Source organism: Salminus brasiliensis, chromosome 3 (genome assembly GCF_030463535.1).
Source record: "Salminus brasiliensis chromosome 3, fSalBra1.hap2, whole genome shotgun sequence".
Classification (NCBI taxonomy): Eukaryota; Metazoa; Chordata; class Actinopteri; order Characiformes; family Bryconidae; genus Salminus; species Salminus brasiliensis.
In genome coordinates this window covers 10,910,900-10,933,794 of record NC_132880.1, presented here as the reverse complement: position 1 = coordinate 10,933,794, position 22,895 = coordinate 10,910,900, and the positions used below count along the sequence as shown (strand labels likewise).

The 22,895-nt window shown below is 39.5% G+C and overlaps 1 protein-coding gene across 1 annotated transcript; it reads left to right on the top strand.

Annotated features, from left to right (window-relative positions):
* The first annotated feature begins 800 nt into the window (after positions 1-800).
* On the top strand, positions 801-3,727 carry stmn1a (stathmin 1a). Its single transcript, XM_072674636.1, has 5 exons — positions 801-858; positions 2,517-2,565; positions 2,650-2,822; positions 3,388-3,579; positions 3,659-3,727. Exons 2-5 carry the CDS (start codon positions 2,550-2,552, stop codon positions 3,725-3,727), a joined length of 450 nt encoding a protein of 149 aa, XP_072530737.1. The 5' UTR covers positions 801-858; positions 2,517-2,549.
* Positions 3,728-22,895: the final 19,168 nt, after the last annotated feature.

Here is a 22,895-nt window from a genome sequence, read left to right as displayed (position 1 = left end):
ACTTCTAATTGTTCAGAGATCTTTTTAAATCCTTCCCCAGACTCATCTGCATCTACAACCTTGTTTCTGAAGGCCCCAGAAAGCTCTCTCAATCAGGAACAAATTAAATTTTCACCTGTGTTAAAGTGACACGAGAATAAACATGATTTGATACAATTGCTGTGTTTAATGTGACTTGACTGGGCTGAGCACCAACACTTTGGGATGAACCAGGCGGTTTTATAATTTTATACAGTACATTATGATAATGACCATGAGACGCTAGATAAGATACATCTAGATGTGGTAAAAAGTGTAGAACAGTGCAGCTTTAGTATAAACTGGAGTCATTTCCATTTCCTCACATTGATTCCCAGCATTTTAAATATATATTTTTAAATAATCCATTCAGAAACGCTAAGGTTGGAGAAACTAGGCATAAGAAAACCTGCTTTGACTATATCTTCTGTCGTAGTAATTTGCATCTGACATCTTGTAAAGTATTTTATCAAAGTATATCGATCTTAACCAGTCTATATAAGACGGGTAAGACGGTGCACTGACTCAACAACCTGTGAAGACAGGTTTGCAAAAACTAGCATCACAACTACTTCCAATTGCTGTTTAATTGTGAACAGTGATGAGATTTAGGCGACACATAAATCAAAACAACAAAGCAAGCCGCGTGGTCTTGTTTGGTGCTGAAAAAACTGCAAGTCCCACAAGCACACGGGCGTCAAGAGTATTGACCAATAGGAGCACAGAACGCCATGTGACGACAGTACAATTTGGTCTTCTTATGCGCGAACTGGGGCTGCATGGGATAAGAAATAGGCGCGAGAGGGGCTGAGAGACAACCTGAACCTGTTTGCTGGCGAGGTGGGTGTGACTGTTATTGTGCTTCGCCGCATTGAGACGATGGATTTGGCCGGTTTCTAATGCAATAATAATATAATGAGTAATGCTCACAATGGATGTTCTCGTTTACAGGACGGAGTATGTTCACGGTTTAATTAGTTAAAGCTGGACTGGAGCTTGTGAGGGGGTGTCGCCGTGGTGTTTCTTTATGTCTGGTACAAGTTCTTAGCATGGAGTGTTTTGTCTGGTTGGCGAAATAAAGCAATACACTTTTCTTGCATTGCTTTTGTTGCATGTAATTTGGTCTTATTTAATTCGGTCGTTTTATTTAGCGCTACGTTAAACTGGTTCCTGTGACCGTGGATGAGAATTAACAGGCACACCAGACCAGTTGTGTTTTTGTTTTTCCATTGATGAGGTTGATTAGCTAAGTGTTTGTTAGTTAGCTCGCTAACATACTATTTCGGCTCTGGCTGAACCTTTTAATGTTTGCTGAAAGAGTGAGACTGATTTTTCTATGTTGGACTCAGAGCTACACTGTTGGGTTTTTGTTCAGCCTCTCGCGATTTGGAAACCTCCAGAAACTCACCTTTCATTGTTGCTGAAGCTGGCTCCTGAATCGAAGTGTTCGTTCCACCTTAAGTGCTGCAGAGGTTACATGAACATGCAGGGACAGGCTCCACAATGCCAGTACTGCGCAGTTTAAGGTGGAACGGAGTAGCGTTGTTCTGAATAAGAAGCCAAATTCAGCATCGTTTCGTAGATATTTTTCACCGAGGTGCAGAACCGTGGCTCTTGTCTGGTGCAGGGTTGACTGTAGAGGCTGTACATACGGTGCTAGCTAGCTATTTTTTTTTTTTTTTTTTTTTTTTTTTTGTTTGTTTTTGTTTTTTTTTTCTCCTGAAGTTGACCAGCTAGCTACCTCCGTGTTTGAGTAAGCATGGCATTTAGCACATCGATAACTAGGCGGAGCTGTGTGCGCGGCACCGCCTGTCTGTCTTTGTTCGCCGATAGAGACTGCTTTGTCTTAGGCTAGGTGAGTGTTTATGTCTTGCGTTTGAGATGCATTGATGAATGTGCGGATGTTAAAAAAACAAAACAAAAAACAAACAAACAAAAAAGACTCCAATTTTTTTTTTAAAGATATTTTTGCAGGCTTACTGGATAATAATAGTAGTAGTAGTAGTAGTAGTAGTAGTAGTAGTAGTAGTACATCTACTACAAACCACATTTCAAAGCTGATTTCAGGCGGGTAAACTGAACGCGCGCCTTTTCGCCCCTGCGGATGTGGAGGTTGAGCCCTAAAACCTCACACCTCTCGATTCGCGCCAAACTTCAGTGCATGTTGGGGCGGTGACTGGGTTGACAGTGGGATCAAACGTTACTGTACAAATGTACTGCACAGCTTGCTTTGCTTCATTGTGCACTGCCCCACAATGCAGCGTTAAAACTTTATGCAGCCTAATTAAAGTGATTCCAACTGAATTGAACGTCGTGTCTATTTACAAATAACATTTTACGATTTTTTTTTGGAATCAAAATGGCAAAAGTAGAGCAGTGTCCCCCCCACCTCCCCATACCTGTCCTAAACAGCCGCTAGAGGGCGTTGCCGCTGCTTTAAAATCATGGTGCCAATGTTTTTTGTACACGTTGTGATTGATCGTTTCTTCTTTGTTCAGACAAGACTCTCACTTCTGCTCTATTCTGCTACAATGGCTTCCCCCAGTGGTAAGAGTTCAAATGAGTATAGCAACCTTCATTTATAAGCCATTTTTTCATGTCTAAAGCTGTTTTCTTTTATGCACCTCTTAGATATTCAGGTAAAGGAGCTGGACAAGCGTGCTTCAGGCCAGGCTTTTGAAGTCATTCTGGGTAATCCTGCCCCAGATGCAAAAGGAGAGTTCCCTCTCTCTCCTCCAAAGAAAAAGGATCTGTCATTGGAGGAGATCCAGAGGAAACTAGAAGCAGCTGAGGAAAGGCGCAAGGTAAGTCTTGGTTATCAGCTGTTGTATTGAAAATGTTGGTCCAATTCAGTACCATTAAATTTGTCACTGGTAGCAAGATCAAAACTATAAAACTGAGGCATGTTTAATTCTGTTAATGTGCCACTTAAACCATTGTGCTGTTAATAGACCCCTATGTTGCTCACATGTTCTATTGAATGTACTGACATGAAGTTAGAAATTTAGTTTGTGTAGGCCGAGGAGCTAGTAATCCTATTTATTTATTTTTTTTAATAAATAACTTTGTAAAACTTGATCCTTCAGTGTTGTGTGATTTTTTTTTTTTTTTTTTTTTTTTTTTTTTTTTTTTTTTTTTTTTTTCCACAACACACGATTAAGCCTGTGGGTTAATGATTTTTCTGACATCCAACAGGGTTTTAGGGTTTTAAATAATGCTCACAAACATTCCTAAGTAATTATGCCTATTTTAAACGTCTTATTGTAGACGCAGTAGCTAACTGCGGGACTGCTGTTGTCAAGGAACTTGTCATTGATTCACTATTCAACTGTTATTTTTGTCCTTAATGATTTTGATTTCTCTTCCCAGTCCCATGAAGCGGAGGTTCTAAAGCACTTAGCTGAGAAACGTGAGCATGAAAAGGAGGTGCTGCAGAAAGCTGCAGAGGAAAACAATAACTTCAGCAAAATGGCAGAAGAGAAGCTTAATCAAAAAATGGAAGCCAATAAAGAAAATCGCACGGCTATAATGGCAGCTATGAATGAGAAGTTTAAAGAGAAGGTATAAGAACATAATGTTGTGATGACTCAGCAGTTTTAGTGCTTAGTTGCTGTACCTCATTGTTTTGTTTCTGTTTTAGGATAAGAAGCTAGAAGAGGTGCGAAAGAACAAAGAGACCAAAGAGGGAACTGGTGATGAAGCAAATTGAATTTTTTTTTTTTTTTTTTTTTTTTTTTTTTTTTTTTTTTTTTTTTAAAAAGTATCCAAAGATTTTTCGTTACTTTTGATGGCCAGTATTTATGTTCACAACCTTCCCCACCCCTACACTTAAGACAATGGGAATCTTGGATCCAGTTTGTTTTTGTGCAGCTCTTAGAAAGCATTGCGGTGGTTTTACATGTAACTTTACTGTCAGTCCTTTAATCAAAGCTTTATTTCTTTAAATGCTTAAGCCTTGTTAATGCAGCACTATGAAATTAGCAGCGGTATTACCGTTTTGAAGGAAGCATGTCTCTGTGCATTGGTCCTTGACACTTCTATTAATGTGCTCCTGAAATGTGTGCTTGTAGGGCCAGCCTGTTTTTAGCACTCAAAGTAGCTGCTTGTGTTTCCATTGGCTGCTTTATGTTCTCTATCACTGTTCAGCATAGGTCACTGTTCCAGAAACTGCTAGTCTTGCCTAAATGCATTTTTTTTTTTTTTTTTTTTCTTTTTTTTTTTTTTTTTTTTTAAAAACACCTTCCTTAGCACTTTTCCTGTTTACTTGCTCTTGCTGCCATTTTACTCTCATGAAGTTGGAAGATGGGCATGGGTCAGTTTGCCATAAGCACACTGTTCACTGCAGGTGAGGGGATTCATCCTGGCTAGAAAGCAAAGTACTCTGCTCGACATATGGAATGCAAAAAAAGCAATACACTTTGGTAACTCAACCGTTAAGTTGTTAACTCTTGTACTAAACATTAGTAAATAAACAAAATGCTACAATAGTCTGGTTGTCTGGGCCCCCTATTTTATCACTTTATGAATATTGTTGCTGCCATGATGAATAGGACATTTTTATGTAATCTAAATATTTGATGGGTAACTGAGCACTTCTATTGATTGGTTTATCTTGATTGACTCCCTAAACAACTGCCAGATTCATTTTCAAAAAGTGAAATGTCAGAGGGAGTGTAAAAACCTATAGTGTTCATTGTTCCCTTTTTGGCAGCTGTAATTTTTATTTATTTATTTTTTATTTATATATATATATATATATATATATATATATATATCACCTTGTGATTACTGGACAAAAAAGGTGTCCACAATGTCGCTTAATATGGCATTAGTCCTGATGTTGGAGTAGTTGTAGAAGCTCCAACTCCAAAAGGTTCTACAGCTCCACAGTGCTGACTTGAAGCATTAAGTGTGTTGGCCTTTTGTTCATGTGCAGCTTTAGAGAACTGCATCCTGTCAGCAGTGCGCAATCTATGGAGATGAAACTGCATTTGAACACGATCAGCAATGGGAGCCCCATAATGCAGCAGGATTCACTAATGTTAAGACTGCTTTGTTGGTTCGTAAACCTGTTGCTGCAGAAATTGGCAGGATTGGGACTAGGATTGGGATCTTTCCTGACACATGCTTAACTTTGCCTGACCTGTCATATGCACAGTGTATGCTGTTCATATGTTTCAGTAAACAGGTAGCAGGGTGGGGAAAATGAGCTCGTTCCTCATTAAGGGAACACCAAGAGTAGTAAAAGCTGTGTTAGAGTAAAGTGCTTTGGAAGAATCTTAAATACAAGATAACTTGGATTTGCTTAACACTAAGTCACTGTCCAAAACTCTGAAATCTGGATTTAATTTTGCCACTACTACTTCATCAAGATCTGAAAAATGTTTCCATGTTACAAACTGGATCTCTGCTTCTCTGATGTTTCCACAGTAACAACGCAGGGCGGGGTATCCTGATTCTTAAATGATAGACCTAGCATCCACCTGAGCTCTCTCTACCATTTGAGATTCTTTAAAAACCAAGATGCTGTTGGGAAACAAGGCCCTGGCCTTTTAAATGACATGCTGATCTAAGTGTTTGTCTCCCTCTAGTGGTCAAAGGTTGCTTTGTCAGCTGAACATTATTATGCAAAGGAACAAGGATCTTAAAACCACAGGGGGAAAATTGTCTTGCTTTTGATGGAGTAACTGCCTCTACTGTCCAGGGAAGAAGTCTTTCTGCTAGTTTCTAGAGCATTGCTGTGAGGATTGGACTGTGACGAGAGCGTCAGTGGGTCAGGATCACCCCACCTTATCTTAACTTCCCAAAGCAGTAAAGTATTGGATGTGGGACCACAGTCATTCCAGAGGACAAAGTTCCACTGTCTTTATACCCCTCTAGCCCACACAATGGCAATAGGTTCATGTTTATCTATTCGATTGGCAGTACCTCTCTTCAGGGACTAGGCAAGCAGTGTGTGCATTTGCACATCTGTGTCAGCAATGGGTGCAACTTAAAGTAGCGGAATGCATTCACTAGAAGGAGTGTTCACAAACATTTTGGGCATATAGTGTATCTTATTAAAGTTAATTAACAATTCTATTACATTTACTTCCATGACAAATCTTCAGGTTTGGGGTTGTCATTAATGTTGTTAGGTTCTTTGGGCTAAAAGAAAAATCAAACAAACCATTCTGCACTACCTTTTATTTTTATGAAGATATTTGTAGCCTGGTGACTGATATTAGTAATGTACAAAGATGGGTATTGGGTATTTGATATTTCTGTTTGATAGATTCAACTCCCTATACCTTCCAGGAGTCTCATGTATTGTAATGAGGCTGGATACACCTGAACAAGAGAACTAAGCTAAAAACAAAACACATGACCGTTAATTCATTCATACACACCAGGCACACAAGCACAAAATCTGAACCTGAAGAAGACACAACACATGGACGAGCACATAGGCAGATAACAATAATCTCTTCATGGCTCTGTTTAATGAAGAGAGAAAAAACTCACAGACATAAGTGCAGACATGAGCACAAGGCAGGGCTATTACTGACACCCCTTCTCAATCTCCTACTTCTCAATAAGAGGCCTAATCAGGGTGCCCACTCCGACAAGGTCAGTTGACCTACATGATGACATGCAATAATACCATTCTGAATTCTTTTTTTTTTTTTGTGTGGGCACCCCATGCTGCTCCCAGCAAGATGCCTACCTGGTTATTGTCTGTGAGAAGTCTGGTATGTTCTCCCTATGCCTGAATGGGTTTTCCCTGGGCACTCGCCGTTGGCCGTACAACATTGTACAAGAGTACTGAACATCAGACATTAAACCCTGAATTAAATTAGGATAATAAAAATATAAAATAAGCAATTTTATTGTACTGGCAATATGAACATCTTATATATATATATATATATATATATATATATATATATATATATATATATATACACACACACACTGGGGGAAAAAGTATTTAGTCAGTATTTAGTTCTCTCCAAGAATACTTTGTATAATAACCTTTGTAATGACAGAGGTCAAACGTTTCCTGTAAGTCTTCACCAAGTTTGCACATGCTGTAGCTGGTATTTTGGCCCATTCCTACATGTAGATGTTCTCTAGAGCAGTGATGTTTTGGGGCTGTCGCTGGGCAACACAGACTTTCAACTCCCTCCACAGATTTTCTATGGGGTTGAGGTATGGAGACGGGCTAGGCCACTCCAGGACCTTGAAATGGTGGCCATTCCTTTGTTGCCCGAGCAGTGTGTTTGGGATCATTGTCATGCTGGAAGACCCAGCCATGTTCCATCTTCATTGCTCTCACTAATTGAAGGAGGTTTTAGCTTAAAATCTCTTGATGCATGGCCCCGTTCATTCTTCCCTTAACACGAAACAGTTGTCCTGTCCCTTTTGCAGAAAAACAGCCCCAAAGTATGATGTTTCCACCCCCATGCTTCACAGTAGGTATGGTGTTCTTGTGATGCAACTAATATTTCTTCTTCCTCTAAACACGACTATTGTGGTTTCATCTGACCCAATCTTGTCCCAATCCTCTTCTTGATCATCCATATGCTCTCTGGCAAACTTTAGACGGGCTGGACATGTACTGGCTTGAGCAGGAGAACACGCCTGGCACTGCAGGATTTAAGTCCTCTCGGCCTAGTGTGTTACTGATGGTAGCCTTTGTTACTTTGATCCCAGCTTTCTGCAGGTCAGTCATAAGGGCCCTCCATGTAGTTCTGGGATTTTTGTTCACTGTTCTAATGATCATTTTGACCCCACAGGATGAGTATGCTTGCCTATTGTAGATTCACTGTTCCCAGCCTGGTGCAAGTCTACAATTTTCTTCCTGGTGTCCTTCGACAGCTGGACAGTCTGACTGTTTGAGGCTGTGACAGGTGTCTTTTATACAGATAATGAGGTCAAACAGGTGCCATTAATACAGGTAACGAGTTGACGACAGTAAAAGTTTCTTAAAGATGTTGTTACAGGTCTGTGAGAGCCAGAAATTGCTTGCTTGTTTGTGGGTGACCAAATACTTATTTTCCACCATAATTTACAAATAAATTCTGTAAAAATCCTTCAATGTGATTTCCTGGATTTTTTTTTCTCATTTTGTAGTTGAAGTGTACCTATGGTGAAAATTGCAGACCTCTCTCATCTTTCTAAGTAGGAGAACTTCAGTGGCTGACCCAATTGACTTGACTTGACTAAATACTTTTTGCCCCACTGTATATTAGAAATTTATGACAAATGGGCCTATATTATCCTGTGAGATACAGCACCCCTCCTTCCCCCTAAAGCCTTAGAAACGTCCATCCAGCTCCATCCAATGCATCTTTTGTGGCACCCCTGATGTAATATCTTATTGTGCACTAAGATAACAACATATTCTGATTTAATATAAAAAAAAACATGTGCTGTTTTTGGGACAGTAGTAGTAATACAGTTTGGTATGTCATACCAAGCTTGTGAACTTAAGATACATTTGCCAAGTAAGTCTCTTAAGGGGTTAGTGTGTCAGAGTACTAATGCTTGTAATACTTTGATTCTAAACCTCTTTTGCGCTTACATGACATGATATCAGTGTGCCAGCAGCACCGTGCGAACACTTGGGGGCAGCATTGCACAAGGCACTGAGACATGAAGGCAATGTGAGACGTTTTGCACAGAGCAGCAAAAAGCAGTTTTTCTTTGTAATGTCTTAAATAGAAGGACAATTAACTGATGTACAGCGGCAAATAACTGCCTATATTTGTACAGTACAAAGTCATCTTGTTATTGCTGTAAAACAAAAACGAAATCATACAGCGTGTTATTGTCATTGGATGTTTAAATGTCACAAAAACCAAATGTACATTTGTGTACATGTGCATCATTCATCAAGACTAGTGCTACTTAACTCCGGTCTGCTGTATAGTAATTTCTCCGCTCAGATGTACTTGATTAAAGCTGTTTCTTAATTACAAGGTTTGGTAGTTATGTTAGAACACTGACATCAGTCTCCTCCAAAGCTGTTGGATTATTTTTTTTCCTATATATTAAAGATATTTAGGTCTAGGGTGAAAAGATTGAATATGAGATGATGGACTGGAATTGTAGCTTTAGTTTCCTGACATTTGGATGTTTTACACTACAAGTTACATGGCACCTTTTATTTGATCCAACCTATTTTTTCATAACAGTATTGTAGCATGTAGCTGAAAGGTGTTTCATGATGCACAGATATGTCCTGTTAGACTGATAATCTATAACAATTAGCTTTGAATATCTACTCTTGGTTGGAGCTCTGAGTTTCTCTTGTGATGACTGCATTTGTTGTTTAAAAAGAATAAACCAACATGAAGACCAAAGAGCTGTCTGTAAGGAAACAGATTAACAGAGACACTGCATATGCATTGAGCATAACTAATACAACACTTTGGAATGTTCTGAAAAAGAGATAGAGAGAGACTACAACTACACGTGTGAACTAGAAATCACAAAGCAAATAGGTCTGCCAAAGTCAACAGCAGCAGTTTATGACATTTATGAGAGCTGTGAATAAAACCCCATAACAAGACATTGACATCACCAACAACTTCCACGGGGGCACAATGAATACATCATAATCCATCATCACAATCCAAGAAAACTTTAAGAACAGAAAAAACAAGGCTAAACCACAAGTGGATGCATCTAAGTGGAATTTGGAGAAATGCAGGTGTTCCACAAAGGTTTTATGGCCTGATGAGATTAAGATTAACCTCTCCAAAAGTAATCGAAAGGCCAAAGTGTTAAGAAAGAAAGGATCAGTGGATTGGTGTAGCATAGTGGGTAACTTTACCTTCCCCGTTGCAGAATTGGGTTCAATTTCCCGACTGGGTGAGCACATCATGCTATACCAATAAAAGTCCTTGGGCAACGCTACATTAGCCCACCTGTGTACCATGATTCAAGTGTAAGTTGCTCTGGATAAAAGTGTCAGCTGAACTAGATAAATGTAAATCTGCTCATGATGCAAAACGTACAAGGTCAAGCACAGTGGAGGGTCATGGCGTGGGTGTACATGACTGCTTCTTAATTTGGCTCACTAATCTTTATTGATGATGTAACTTACTATGAAGTAAGGCATGTGGACTGACTTGGTTGAGTAAATTACAGGGGTTTGCACAAATATTGTACAGCATATCATATGCAGCATCATACAGTTCACGAGAGCGTTGTCCTGCTCGCTTCACCAAAGTTACTCAGTGCAGAATTTTGTGTGCCAAGCTAAAAGCTGTTATTTTAACATAAACATGCTACATCTTGTTTAAGACTGTCTGTTTTAAGTAGAAACAATGGGTGTATTTATTACTAATTAAGAACTGCTACTTGAATGAGAAATGAGGCGAAAAGACAGGAATATTGTTATTAGAATGTTCAACCATAAAGTTGCTGAAGAAACACTGTAGTAACACTCCTTTAACATTAATGTTAAGTAAACTGCACTCTTTTGCAATGTATGTGCCTATGGACGACGTGTAGGTGTTTTTCCGAAGAGTTCAGAAGATCACTGACAACTGCAGTATCATTATGTCATGGAGCAGCACCATGTAAAATAGGTCTAAGGTCATCTAGACAATTGGCTAAGGTCAGCGCATAGTCAGTGCCCGCACACAGCCAGTGCGCTGCCCATTATTGATCCAGTCCTCGGGTCAGGACGATCGCTGGCGGGCTCCTGTTAGAGCTTATGGCCAGCGAATGAAAAATGATTGCTGAAGGTTGCTGTGGCAGTCACAGTGAATCTTTCCAGCCATAAGGGAATGCTTGTCTTAGTCAATTCACCAGGCCACTATTCGCACTGGCTTGAGCAAGCCATTCGTATGTCCTCATGTCCATGCAGCAATCCTTGAATAGGACCGTGTCAATTCCTAGTGTTGTAGATGTGTGAAAAACTCGATTCATATTCTTTAGGAAATTATTTAATGCATCAGCCAATTCAATTTGATTGTGTTGAATTTTATGTGATTATGTGTTGTTTTTTTATGAAATACATTGGGTGCACAAATGAGCATAGAGAAGCTGTTTAAATAATATTTTCCTGACTTTGTAGTATGTTAACATGTTAACGCTTTACAGTATGGAATTCATTGTTTTTGTGATCACCCCTTTGTAGCTCCCCCTAGCACTAGCAATGCTTTTCTTTTCTTCTCTCATGACTCTTTTCAAACTGCTGCTGATGTGGCATCGGCCCATTCTGAGGAAAGCGATGAGTCCCCAGCTCCGCAACATCAGCAGATGCCTGTCCCGGCCAGCATGCTTAAAAGTATTAAGGTAAGAGAACGCCATCTACCCACCCAGAGAGAGCATGGCCAGTTGTGCTTTTTTAGACCCTGGCCGTGGCATTGTACAGGATTCGAACTTGTGACCCCGGTCTGTAGTGTAATTCCTTATTCTTTTATTTTTGAACAGTGGCATCTTAGTAAATGGCAATATAAAACTAGCTTGACTGTAAACAGTGACACTGGTGTTCCAGCAGCTTCAAGTTCACTGCATATCCTGAGAGGAGGGTGTCAGTTCAGATGTTCTTCCAGACCTTAAAAAAACGGCGGACCCTCCTAATAACTTGTACTTACACATACGTGTTTGAACTGTTCAAGTCCATGATGATTGTACGTAAATTTACACAGCCATATTTAAAGAGTGGTCTTATTCATAGTACTGTAATTTCTGGAACACTGTTGTATTTAATATCCATGTTACTGCACAAAACATTTCTGTTGTCATCTGTTTATGGTGAGCTACTATGTAATTGTAGACCAATTCCTTAGATGTGCAAACAGATCAATATATGGTCAATAAAACCTCATTCTGATTATAATATTGATTACTGAATAATATTATAATTTATCATTACAACAGTTGTTTTCTACATTCCATAATCGATTCAGGTAAATCACCACCATTAAAATGCATTGATGCATTTTTACACCTAATCAAAGTCGTTTGGGAAAAGAGCTTATCACAGCAGAGCAGCAGGGAACAAGAGAAAAAAAGGAGTGTTGCTCTGTAACAGCCAGCAGTGTTGTCAGTGCAGGGACTGTCAGTATTCCATTCTCTTTTGACAGCAGCAGGCTGTGCCACCAGTGACCCCTCATGATTAAACATACTCTAATTGCGCCCACACAGGTGGGCAACGGCCATGTATGTGTGTGCGGCTTGTCGTGTGTTAGGCAGCATCAGCAACTTGCTTGTTGACCCCATGGGCTTGGCGCATAGAATCCCACTGTGCTCGCACTCGTCTGGCCCACTCAGCTATGACACACAGCCTTGGTGCAGGCCTTGGGCCAGCTCTGCTTACGTGGGTATAGAATAAAGGAGGTCTGTAGGGGCCATATGATAAAGCACCAAAGTTATCATCAGGGTATAAATATTTGATTACACTTGTAGCTTCAAGCACTCTTAATTGGTGCTTTAAAATTGCCATCACGAATGACGCAAAGCCTTGTTTACCACTGGTTGCTTTACACGTCAATAATTTATTATTCCCCCCCCCCCTTTGATTAGTTCACAGTTCACAGGCCGGTTACATAATGAAGCACACTCTTATCATTTTTACGAAGCGCGAATATGCAGTTTGAAGGCTAAAATGAAGATAAGTGCCATATCCAGGAGAGAAAAATCCAAATGAGGCCTAATTAGTTCACCTTTCCTCCATTTGGACTTTCTGTCCATCAGTCTGAGCGCTGCCCAAGGTGACGCCTGCCATTTTTAAACATTAATTATATCTTAATGGCCATTTATGAGCTGGGGGGCAATGAAGGGCAGCACTGAAGGGCGGAGGGGGGCTAAGTGGAAGCTGAGGGGTTGAGCTACGGGTTGATGGATGACTGAGGAAAGTCTTGGGAACAGTTGAATGGTCAAATGCTGGCTGAGCGGAAGATGAAGAAGCTCAGAGGTGGCTAAAGGGTGGCTAAACAGTGATTGAGAGTGGGCTGGTGGGCGGCCAGTGGAAAGCCAACATGCCTGACTGCCCTTGTGCAACTTGCTGGAGGTGGAATGATTTCAGCCTGAGCCCTTCTGACTCCCACAGCAACCATTAGCTAGCCTGTCACACTGTACACTACACATAGCACCCCCCTCTCTGTCTGTGTCTCTCTGAAGTAGGCTTAAGTATTTTACATTCTTATCACACATAAGCATGGCAACTGAGCTCAGCTCTGGGATCTTAGCCTTAGCTAACCTGCAACATGCAGTAGTGGATTACTGAGAGGTGAAAGCATTTTGATGTGCAGTAATAAGGTATACACTACAGCATGGTCACTGCATCTTTGAGACTGGACCAACAGAGGTCGCTTTTTCAGAGAGCATGGTTAATGCACTTAACTGCACTTTTGTGTACTTCAAAATAGACCATCCAAACAATGAACACATTCATAATTGAAAAAAAAAGTCCCTATTCAGGGACTAACATTTAGATTTTCAGTCTATACTAAATTCAAGAATATACAGAATTAATGAGTTTATAATAAATTAATTATTATGTTTTAAGTTAATTACAACTAACAAATAAGCTTCTAAATGAAACAATGACACATGCCATCTTAACAGTGAGACAACATATGCATATTTAAAGCTCTTATTTCAAACATATTGGTAAACCATTGTACATGAATTTTACCACCTTATCATCATTATTTGACTTGTGACTTGTGACCCTGCCTCTTCTCTATCTGAGCTACTACACAGTCGAGTAGTTTTGTATTAATACCAGTATTGTTGACTCCAAATGTCCACCTTTTTTCATTTCTAAAAAATGCACTGTCCTTTACTAAATCAGTACGAGACATGATTTTTGAGCACATTGCTGCTGGAAAGTGTCTCTCACTCAGCCTACATCCAGTTGACAGAGTCTTGGCGCTTCTTACAACCACAGCTTGTCACACGTCAGCCAGAAACGGCAAAGCCAATCCTGTTAGTGATGTGAGTTAGGGAAGCAGGACTCGTAGTAAAGAATGAGATCTGTTAACCATTTGTGCAAGTCGGGACATATCCCTACCATCCTTAGATTAGATTCAACTTTGTTGAGTTGGTATAAGTACAAGCCAATGAAAGGCAGTTAGCATCTTACCAGAACCATATGGGGCAGTGGTGGCTCAGTGGTTAGAGCGCCGGGATATCGATAACAGGGTTGTGGGTTCGATTCCCGGGCTCAGCAAGCTGCCACTGTTGGGCAAGGTCCTTTACCCTCTCTGCTTCCCGGGCGCTGGAGTTGGCTGCCCACCGCTCTGGGTGTGTGTGTGTGTGTACTCACTGCCCCTAACACATGTGTGTGTGTGAGTGTGTGTTCACTACCAGATGGGTTAAATGCGTAGATGTAGAATGTATAACATGCAGATACAGAATTAAAGGCAGAATTAAATAGAAAACCTATATGCAATTTATGTAAACAGATGTCCACATATTTGTGAATTATGTGGGATAAATATACAGATGTATAAAAAAATATGCAGACAGGTAGGGATTAAAGGGGATATAAATGCGACGGAGTGTAAACCAGACCAATATGGAGTATAATGGAACAGTTAATCAAACAATAATGTAAAACAGTATGAAGGTGGTTGGGGAAGGGCTTTTTATGTTATCAGGAGCTGTTGATGAGGCTGACAGCAGAATAAAGGAAGCTATTCCGCAGCCTGCTGGTGCAGCAGTGGAAATTCCTGAAACGTTTTCCTGATGGTAGCAGTGATAACAATTTATAATTCAGGTGAGAACTGTCTCTGAGTTCCTACCTGTAAAAGCCAGCAGGGGAGTTGGGCATCTGTGATGCATTGGGAGGTTTTAACCACCTGCTGAAGGGCTTCCGGTTTAGAGACCGTGGAATTGCCATACCAAACAAAGATGCAGTTTGTAAGTAAGCTTTTAATGGTACTTCAGTAAAAGTTCACCAGTGTCACCAGTGATAGGTGAACTTTCGTCTGCCTCCTTGACCAGTGTAGATATGATATTGGTCCACAATGAGTTCCTTGTGTGTTCAGTGAGAGGTTGAGCTAAATTCTGCACCTCCTCTTTGTAGGTTGGCTCATCATTGTTGCTGATCAGACCAACCACTGTGGTGTCATCTGCAAATTTGATGATGGAGAGGCATAAACAGATATGCCGTCATGGGTGAACAGAGAGGAGTGGACTGAGCATGCAGCCTTGGGACATGCCTGAAATCAGGATGAGGGTGGAGGAGGTAAGATGGCTGAACTTAACAAACAGTGAGAGTCCAGTCGCAAAGTGAAGAGCTGATGCCCAGATCTAGATTTTTAACTAGTTTGGAAGATCTAAATGCTGAACGTTGCACTGAAATGGATGAAAAGCAAGATGGGTCAGGGTGGAGTGGAGTGCTGAGGAAACGGCCTTCTCAGTTGACCTATTGTGCCTATAGGCAAACTGCAGGGGGTGCAGTGTTGAGGGCAGGTGTGATTTAAGGAGGGAGAGATCCAGTTTTTCAAATGCTGATGGGAGTGAGTGCCACAGGCTGGAAGTCATTAAGAGCAAAGTCTGTTTAGGCACTGGAATTATGGAGGCACTGTAACAATAGAGGCTACCACCTAAACAAGCGACAGAATGAAAATGTCACTAAACACTGCAGCCAGTTGCTGTGAACAGACCCTCAGAACTCGACCTGGAAGTCTATCTGGAGTGGATTTGGGTACATTCACCCTGCTCACAGTGGCGAGTACATCACTGAAAAAAAAACGATAATGGTTGGCTGTCAGGAGGAAGCTCAGTTGTCCAGAAAGTCTCTGTGTTCTCCTAATCAAACAAAGAATAGAAGTGATTAATCTCATCAGGAAGGGAAAGGTCATTGGTTGTTGGGGTGCTGGATGTGGGCTTGTAATCTGTGAGTCTTGATTAGGACAATAAATTTGCAATCTTTGACTGATCCATACCCAAAGTTTGTCAATCTTGTTTGTCAGTGACAGCATATGGCAAGAAAGATGCTGGGTAGCACTGGTCGATGTGGGTTTAGCTTTAACCTAGCCCTTAGCCCACCTCGCTTTCCAACTCTTTGTTTATGGTCATGATGGTAATTTCATGACCATACCTCCTGCTGTCTGCTCTGGTGTACTGGACAGCATTGTTTTGGTTGTCTTGGGTGGTAGCAGATGTAGGACGAAACCTGGTCGAAGTCCATAGTAATGCCAGATGATTTTAATGTATATCTTGAGCTTCTTAAGTATATTGAGAAAAATGCTACATAAATACATTTCTAATTACTTTAAATGAAATTACCAGCATTCAAATGATGGTGTGATCCAGGCAGGGCAGCACTGGGTACCAAGTTCAGCCCTATACAATTGGCAGGGTCACTACAATCACAGTGACAGTTGTTATCATTATGTTTTGTCCTCAGGGCAGTGGCATTTTGCATGAGTAGCCAAAGTTGACTGTAGGATACAGTGAACCATTAACCCGCCTAGGTATGTGCACTCCAGTGTTGTATCCTGTGTGGTCTCCATTTATTTTATATGACACTGCATGAGGAATGACAATGCACAGAGAGAGATGTGCTGAGAGAATACAGATTCTCTTTTTCTTACTTTCTGAGAGGCCCACACACATAGGTGCCCCCTTGACAACTGTCTGGGTCCTCATCCTGTCCATATCTATACCCAAGGTGGCTTAGGTACAAAAAGGTACTTAAGGTCCCTTGACAACAATAAAATTAGTTTATTGTTAATATGGCAGACTCATGTTTCACTCACCTGTAATAAGAAGAATAAAATCTCTATCACAGCTACTCTGGGCTCAGCATGCCAGAAACTGTAACTGTATCCCTGCCGTGTCAGACCTAATGCTTCTTTCACTTCAAATGCCGGTTCTGTATCTCTCCGCTTGTCCATAAATGCATGTGTAAAGCTTGTCCTTTAGGGATGGCTCAATGTACAAATTTGCATGGGCGATGTGGGGGGATAGTATGATGGAGGGTTGGATGCTGAAAAGTGTTAGTAAGCACTGCCTTATTAGTAACAATATATTCCTGTGTTTTCCATGTTTATGTCAAATTCCCAACCTTGTCATGATAAATATAAAATATAGGTGCATGCAATTTGCTCTGCAAATCACAAATACAATCACAATTTAAAAACAAATAAAAGATTTTAACAAATCTTATAATATGACATATGGCTTACACAAATGATTAAGGTTCACAAGCTATCCACACATCTGAGTGAAGGAGGAATCCACCCATTGCTTAGACACTTGATGAAAAATCAAACGGGTATCTTTTTTATTTTATTTAAGTTGATCTGACACTGATCAGTGATTAGCAATTCATATCTGAATGCCATGCAGAACAGCTTATAAGCTCTTACCCACATTGCCTGTGTCCAGGCAGTTTATCCTATTTAGATCATTTGAATTATCACTGTTTCAGTAAACATTAACATGTCAACATTAAAACATTCATTGTTTGAAAACAGAAAGGATCTGTACATGGAATTGTGTGATTACTGTGTTTGATATAATACTACTAAACACATATAACTGAATGATTTTTTTTAACCACTGATGGACTCTGCCAATAGCACCAGCTTCCCAATGATCTAAAATGCTTAATCGAATAAAGATTAAACAAGAAGAAAATCGGTCCTGGATTATCAAGTGATCAGCAGTAAGACAATCATGTGTTTAAAAAAATAGTAATGGTCTTGTACCTTCAAGGCTTCCCTGTAGGCAGAGCTAATGTTATACTTAATACTGTCTAGCTTTAGCACTAGTTGCCTATACATAATAAAAATGCTAAATATTATTTAACCAATTCCTAGGCATTTTACTACATGTGAGTTTATCAACTTATCTTACCCTGCAGATATATTTGCTTTCCTCAAGCATTTATTTCTAAAATGATCTGCTAGGGAGTGCTGAATTCATTTATTGCCTGCATTCAAAGTTTTTTATTTTATCTTTTTTTCTATCAACTATGTACTACATTAACAACATGAAATAAGCAATATGTGGAAACTGACCTGATGTTCATTTATGCACATTAAGCAATCCCTAAACACAAGCAACTATTAAGTTACTGTCAACTAGCAAATACTTGCCTAAAAACATATAACTCTCAAAACTCAATAAAATAAAAACATGTTACAATAAGAATAAAAAGCAATTTCTATATTTCTATAAAAATATAAAAAATCTATAAAATCTTGTTTGTTTAAATAAAAAGACTGAATCTGAAAAAAAGATTTGAGGCCAGTTTTGCAGTGATTGTTGTAGTGAACTCCACAGATAGAGAGAGAGAAAATGAACCGAAGGCATGAAAATAACAATATTGACTGCTCTTTATATGCCTTGTTTCAGAGACTCAAAACAACTGATTGCTGTTTAGCAGGTTTGTCACTTGCCTGTTGCTACGAGAAATAAAAACAGTTATACATGTTTTAAACATGTTATACACTCTACCTCATTGCATATCTGGTTAGATGTTAACTTCAAGGTACTGGTGTGAACTTGTGCTTTCTCAATGACAATAAAGTTCAGTCAAATTAAATCTAATCTAAACTATACTCCCTCATACCAACAATCCTCTTCAGTACTGACTGGCAGTACTGAAGGAGACTGACAGGGCTGAAGGATCAGTTTTGATCTGGTACCAGTCTGTATTCTGTGTATCTAACAGAGAGGAGATTTAACTTGAGCTCTGCTTGATTTCAGTACCTTTTATTAGTTTTATGCCTGCTGCTACTCTAAAAACCTCATGACAAATAGACATTTTGGGTATTTTGTGGCATTTTATTCAACCATAGGGGCACATGCTTCCAGACCTAGTACAGGTTTATCCTACATCAATAAATCTCTAATGATCTCTACTATTGATGCAGGTTAGCAATCTCTCAGTGGAAAAAATAATAGTCACTTTTTTAGATAAAAAAGACACTTGTTTAATTATCTGCTCTTCAATGTCCTGTATTAGTTGAAATGTGTTAAAACAGCAGAGGGATTTGGACAGAGAAAGATGACTCGGTGCGTATCTCTCATGGTAAACAAAGTGCTGACTGTTTTAAGACTATCGTGACACTATCTTAATGGAAGTGTCGCTAGGAGAGCAACAAATGGGGCTCTGGGCCGGGCTGTGCCGTGATGCCGCATTATTAGGAGGTGAGTGCAGGAGTGAGAGAGGAGAAAAGAGGGACGAATTGAGAAGGAGGGCTGTGTGGAAGGGTCAGGGAGCCGCTGGGTGTTCCGTAAAGGATGGTGGTAAAGGTGTTTGTGTAGGTGGAGGTGAAACTTGTTGATGCTTGAAGGGAGGTGAGAGTGTGCATTCTGCTGAAGAAAAGGTTATTTCAGCTTTAGATCTCTGAGCATAGTCTCTGAGTGAAAAGCTAGATATATCTGCACGTCTTGTTCCAGGGGTCGTAACATTAAAAGAGCTTGTCTATGTTGAAACATTTTTGAAAGTAGAACAAAAGTCATGGTGAAAATGTGTCCTCTTTTCTTTCTGTGCAGTTAGTCCCACGTAGGAATCCACTTCTTTCTTTAGATGTCTAGGGATGTTAGTTTGAGTTATGAGTAATCTATTAAATATTTTAGTTAAGCAATCAAAAAAAAAAAAAAAAAAAGAAAAATAATAAATGAAAAAAAGCATATCTTACCAATTTCTTACCAAGCTACTTCATTAGATTAACAAGGAGAAAATTTTTAAAAGCCAGATTCATAAAACACATGCTGTAAGTAGTCACTGGTGATCATCTTGCTGGTCTCTCCTTACCTTTATATTCTGCTTTTAAAAGACTTTGAATACAGACAAGTTTCTTTTCTGTGCTTTGTAAAAGCTAGTGAAAAATTATTTAACACTTAAATGCATAGTAAAAATGGTTTCAGCACCTGCTGAAAGGAAGTAAAAATACACAACGGCACATTATATAGACGCCGGCCTACTGTTTGAAAAATTGCAGCAACAACAAATAGTTTTTAAACCACTGCTTAATAAAACCTTAGCAGAACAACCATACAGGTCATAGATAAGCATTACACAAATTAGTTCTCCTCAATGTATACATTTTTGTTTATATGTATTTTATTACATATTAAAGTGCTCTTAAGATGCTTCTTAACCCTAGTATTGTCTTATGGATCAAATATGATGCGCCATTATGTTTAACACTAAATTTAACACTATGTTGAACAGTTCACTCCTCAGTTATCTTTTTTTCAGCTCGAAATTCCACAACATTAGATAGAAAAGCCTTTGTTCATACTTCCACCAGGGTATACAGGTTGTCTTCAGGTCATTTGTGACCCTTAGCACATGGGTAGTGTACAGAAAGTTACAAGTCACCTACAAGTCAGAGCAAGTCACCATTCTCATGTGCACTCCTAAATAAAAAGGTGCAACAAAGGGTTCTTTAAGCAATGCCATAGAAGATCCATTTTTGTCAAAGAGATATATGTTTAAAAAACGTTTTTATGGTTTAAAGAAGTCAATTTTACATTTCTTCACCAATGCAAAAAGAGTTTTTGTACACTCAGTTTTTTTTTAACTTAAATACTGCGTGTTTTCTAATACACAATCAATTTCAGATTGACAGAAAATCTCCACCCCAGACAAAACCTCCAGATTCACTGTTTTCTAGTTAAACTCTGCTCACATGTTCAACATGTTCAGTAGTCAGATCTAAATACAGTCTTTCTGAACTCTAAAATAAAACCACATATTTGTTGTTTTATTGCATATTTAATTGTTTATTGCATATTTAATGACCATGTATGATTTCTGTAAGGAAGAGTAATTTCTTCTTTGAGCCACCACTAAAGGACACACTTTATACATGCATTTCTGGACAAACAAGAGGTACTGTCACTGAAAGTGATAGATGCATGTGAACTGAAGCAGTAGAGTAATATTACGTTACGCAGTTCTCACCTGCCCGCTTCACCAAAGCTAAGGAATCCGAAGCCGACTTGGCATGCCCAGAGTTGGAATGATACAGGTGCTATTATCCAAGCTATTATACAAGTCAGTGGAGCATTAAAATTATTTTGCATCTGGAGGACCCATGAAATAAAAAAATGTAAATGTCTGGGTTTTGGCCAGATTACAGGTATTTGTAGCACTCAACAGATACACAAACATATAACGACAATGTCAGTTCATATTGAAAATATGTTTTAATACACATAAACTGCTTACTGAGGAAATCGTCATTAGACCCATTCAAGTGGTACTTCTTGCAAGAAGGTGTTTTGTTATGAATGGCACATGCAGAGGAAATGTCACACATCACACAAATGGTAAAATATGATGCTCTTACCCTCACAGTAAATCAAGCCCTATGTGTAAATTATGCAGATTGTAACTAGATGTGTCCATCAAGCTCCATTTCTGTAAGACTACACTGTGATCATCATGAATATTACAAGTGAATCACTGCACAAGGTACATTTTAATAGATGAACTTTGAAAATGTGCTCAATCAAGTGATCACGACAGCTCTACCTTTCCATTTAACATCATCTGTTTTTTTTTTGTTTTGCTTTGTGAAGAGCCAGGTTCAACTGTCACTCTAGTTGTTGCGAATGCTAAAAGTGTTGAGCCATCACGCTGCACGGAAGCTCACTCCTCTCCACTCCTCTCCTCTCCATCTCCTCCATTGCCTGCTGCCCTGCAGTTTAAACATTCATCATGCACTGCTCTATTAAGGACAGTGGCTCTGTTTTAAAATGGAGGCCATTGGAGCCAGAGGCAGCCTGGAGTCACAGACTGAGCCTTTCTGAAATGTCACCCCATGGCCATCCGTCTGCCCTGGGACATGATGGGAATACTGGAGCGGATTTCCTAGGATGGACTGGCAGCAGTACTGCCAGTATTATGTGATAACCAAACTGTATGGATAAATGCTGATTTTCCAGTTTACTCAATTTACTTCTCTGAAGCTATACTGACCGGGCATTTTATAAGAGTCTGCTTCTAACCATTTACCAATTGAAAGGGATCACCATAGCTCCACCTCTTATTAGATTTATTCGGACTATTCACAACCATGACACTGACATAGTAGCAATATACTAGTGTTTATAAGACACTGGTACAGGTGCTAAGATTTTGATCTCAGTGTAACTACTGGGTAGACAATGGTCCAGCCAACAGTGGTCATATGATGGTCCTATGACAGAGAGTGGTAATGATAGAGGTGCTAAACTCTCTCTGTTCAGTGGAGCGTCAACATGATTCTGAAGCTGTTGTTTTAAGATAAAAAGCTACACAATGTTACTTTAGGAGCCCATTAACAACCTTTTATTTGTTGTAAGACCCTATCCATTTTAATGACCCAGGTCTGGGTAGTGAATCTGCTAAACATTTTATGATCATTTAAGTTTTTTTGTTATTAAAGGCTTTTGCTGAAATATGCATAGCAACATGTTTAGATTATGAGAAACTGCATTTCCATATTAAACATGAATCAGAAGATGTTACATTGTTTCTGATAATATTATTTATTGTTCTTGTTCACAAACATGTTTTTTATTTTTTTTAATGAAAATTTTATGTATATACATTTTATGTATAAATTGCTGTAGTTAGCTACTGCCTGTCGATGTTGATCCTCCCACTTGTCACCCTAAAGCTGCACCCCTGCATGGTGCTTGTATTTTTGTTCAATAAAAAGAGGTGGACAGAGAACAGGCTGGTTTACTGCCAGAGTAAACTGCAGCCTCGGCTGACTTGCTGCACTCACAAGGTTCTTGACGGATTTAACTCCCTGCTCCTTTCACCAGCGACTTAGCACAGCTGTTTAGCTCCTGAATTCTGCATTTTGAAGTTCTGGATGTTTTAACCGCAGATTTACACTAGTGCTAGACTCAGTGGTCCCACATTTGCATACCTTTGCAAGTGAAGTCAGACTTTTGGGTACTTTTCA

What these genes read in the sequence shown, in the direction of transcription:
- stmn1a (XM_072674636.1), top strand. An exon ending in CAGCTGAGGAAAGGCGCAAG is followed by an intron (nt 2,823 to 3,387) that starts GTAAGTCTTGGT and finishes TTCTCTTCCCAG; the next exon opens with TCCCATGAAGCGGAGGTTCT. An exon ending in ATGAGAAGTTTAAAGAGAAG is followed by an intron (nt 3,580 to 3,658) that starts GTATAAGAACAT and finishes TTTCTGTTTTAG; the next exon opens with GATAAGAAGCTAGAAGAGGT.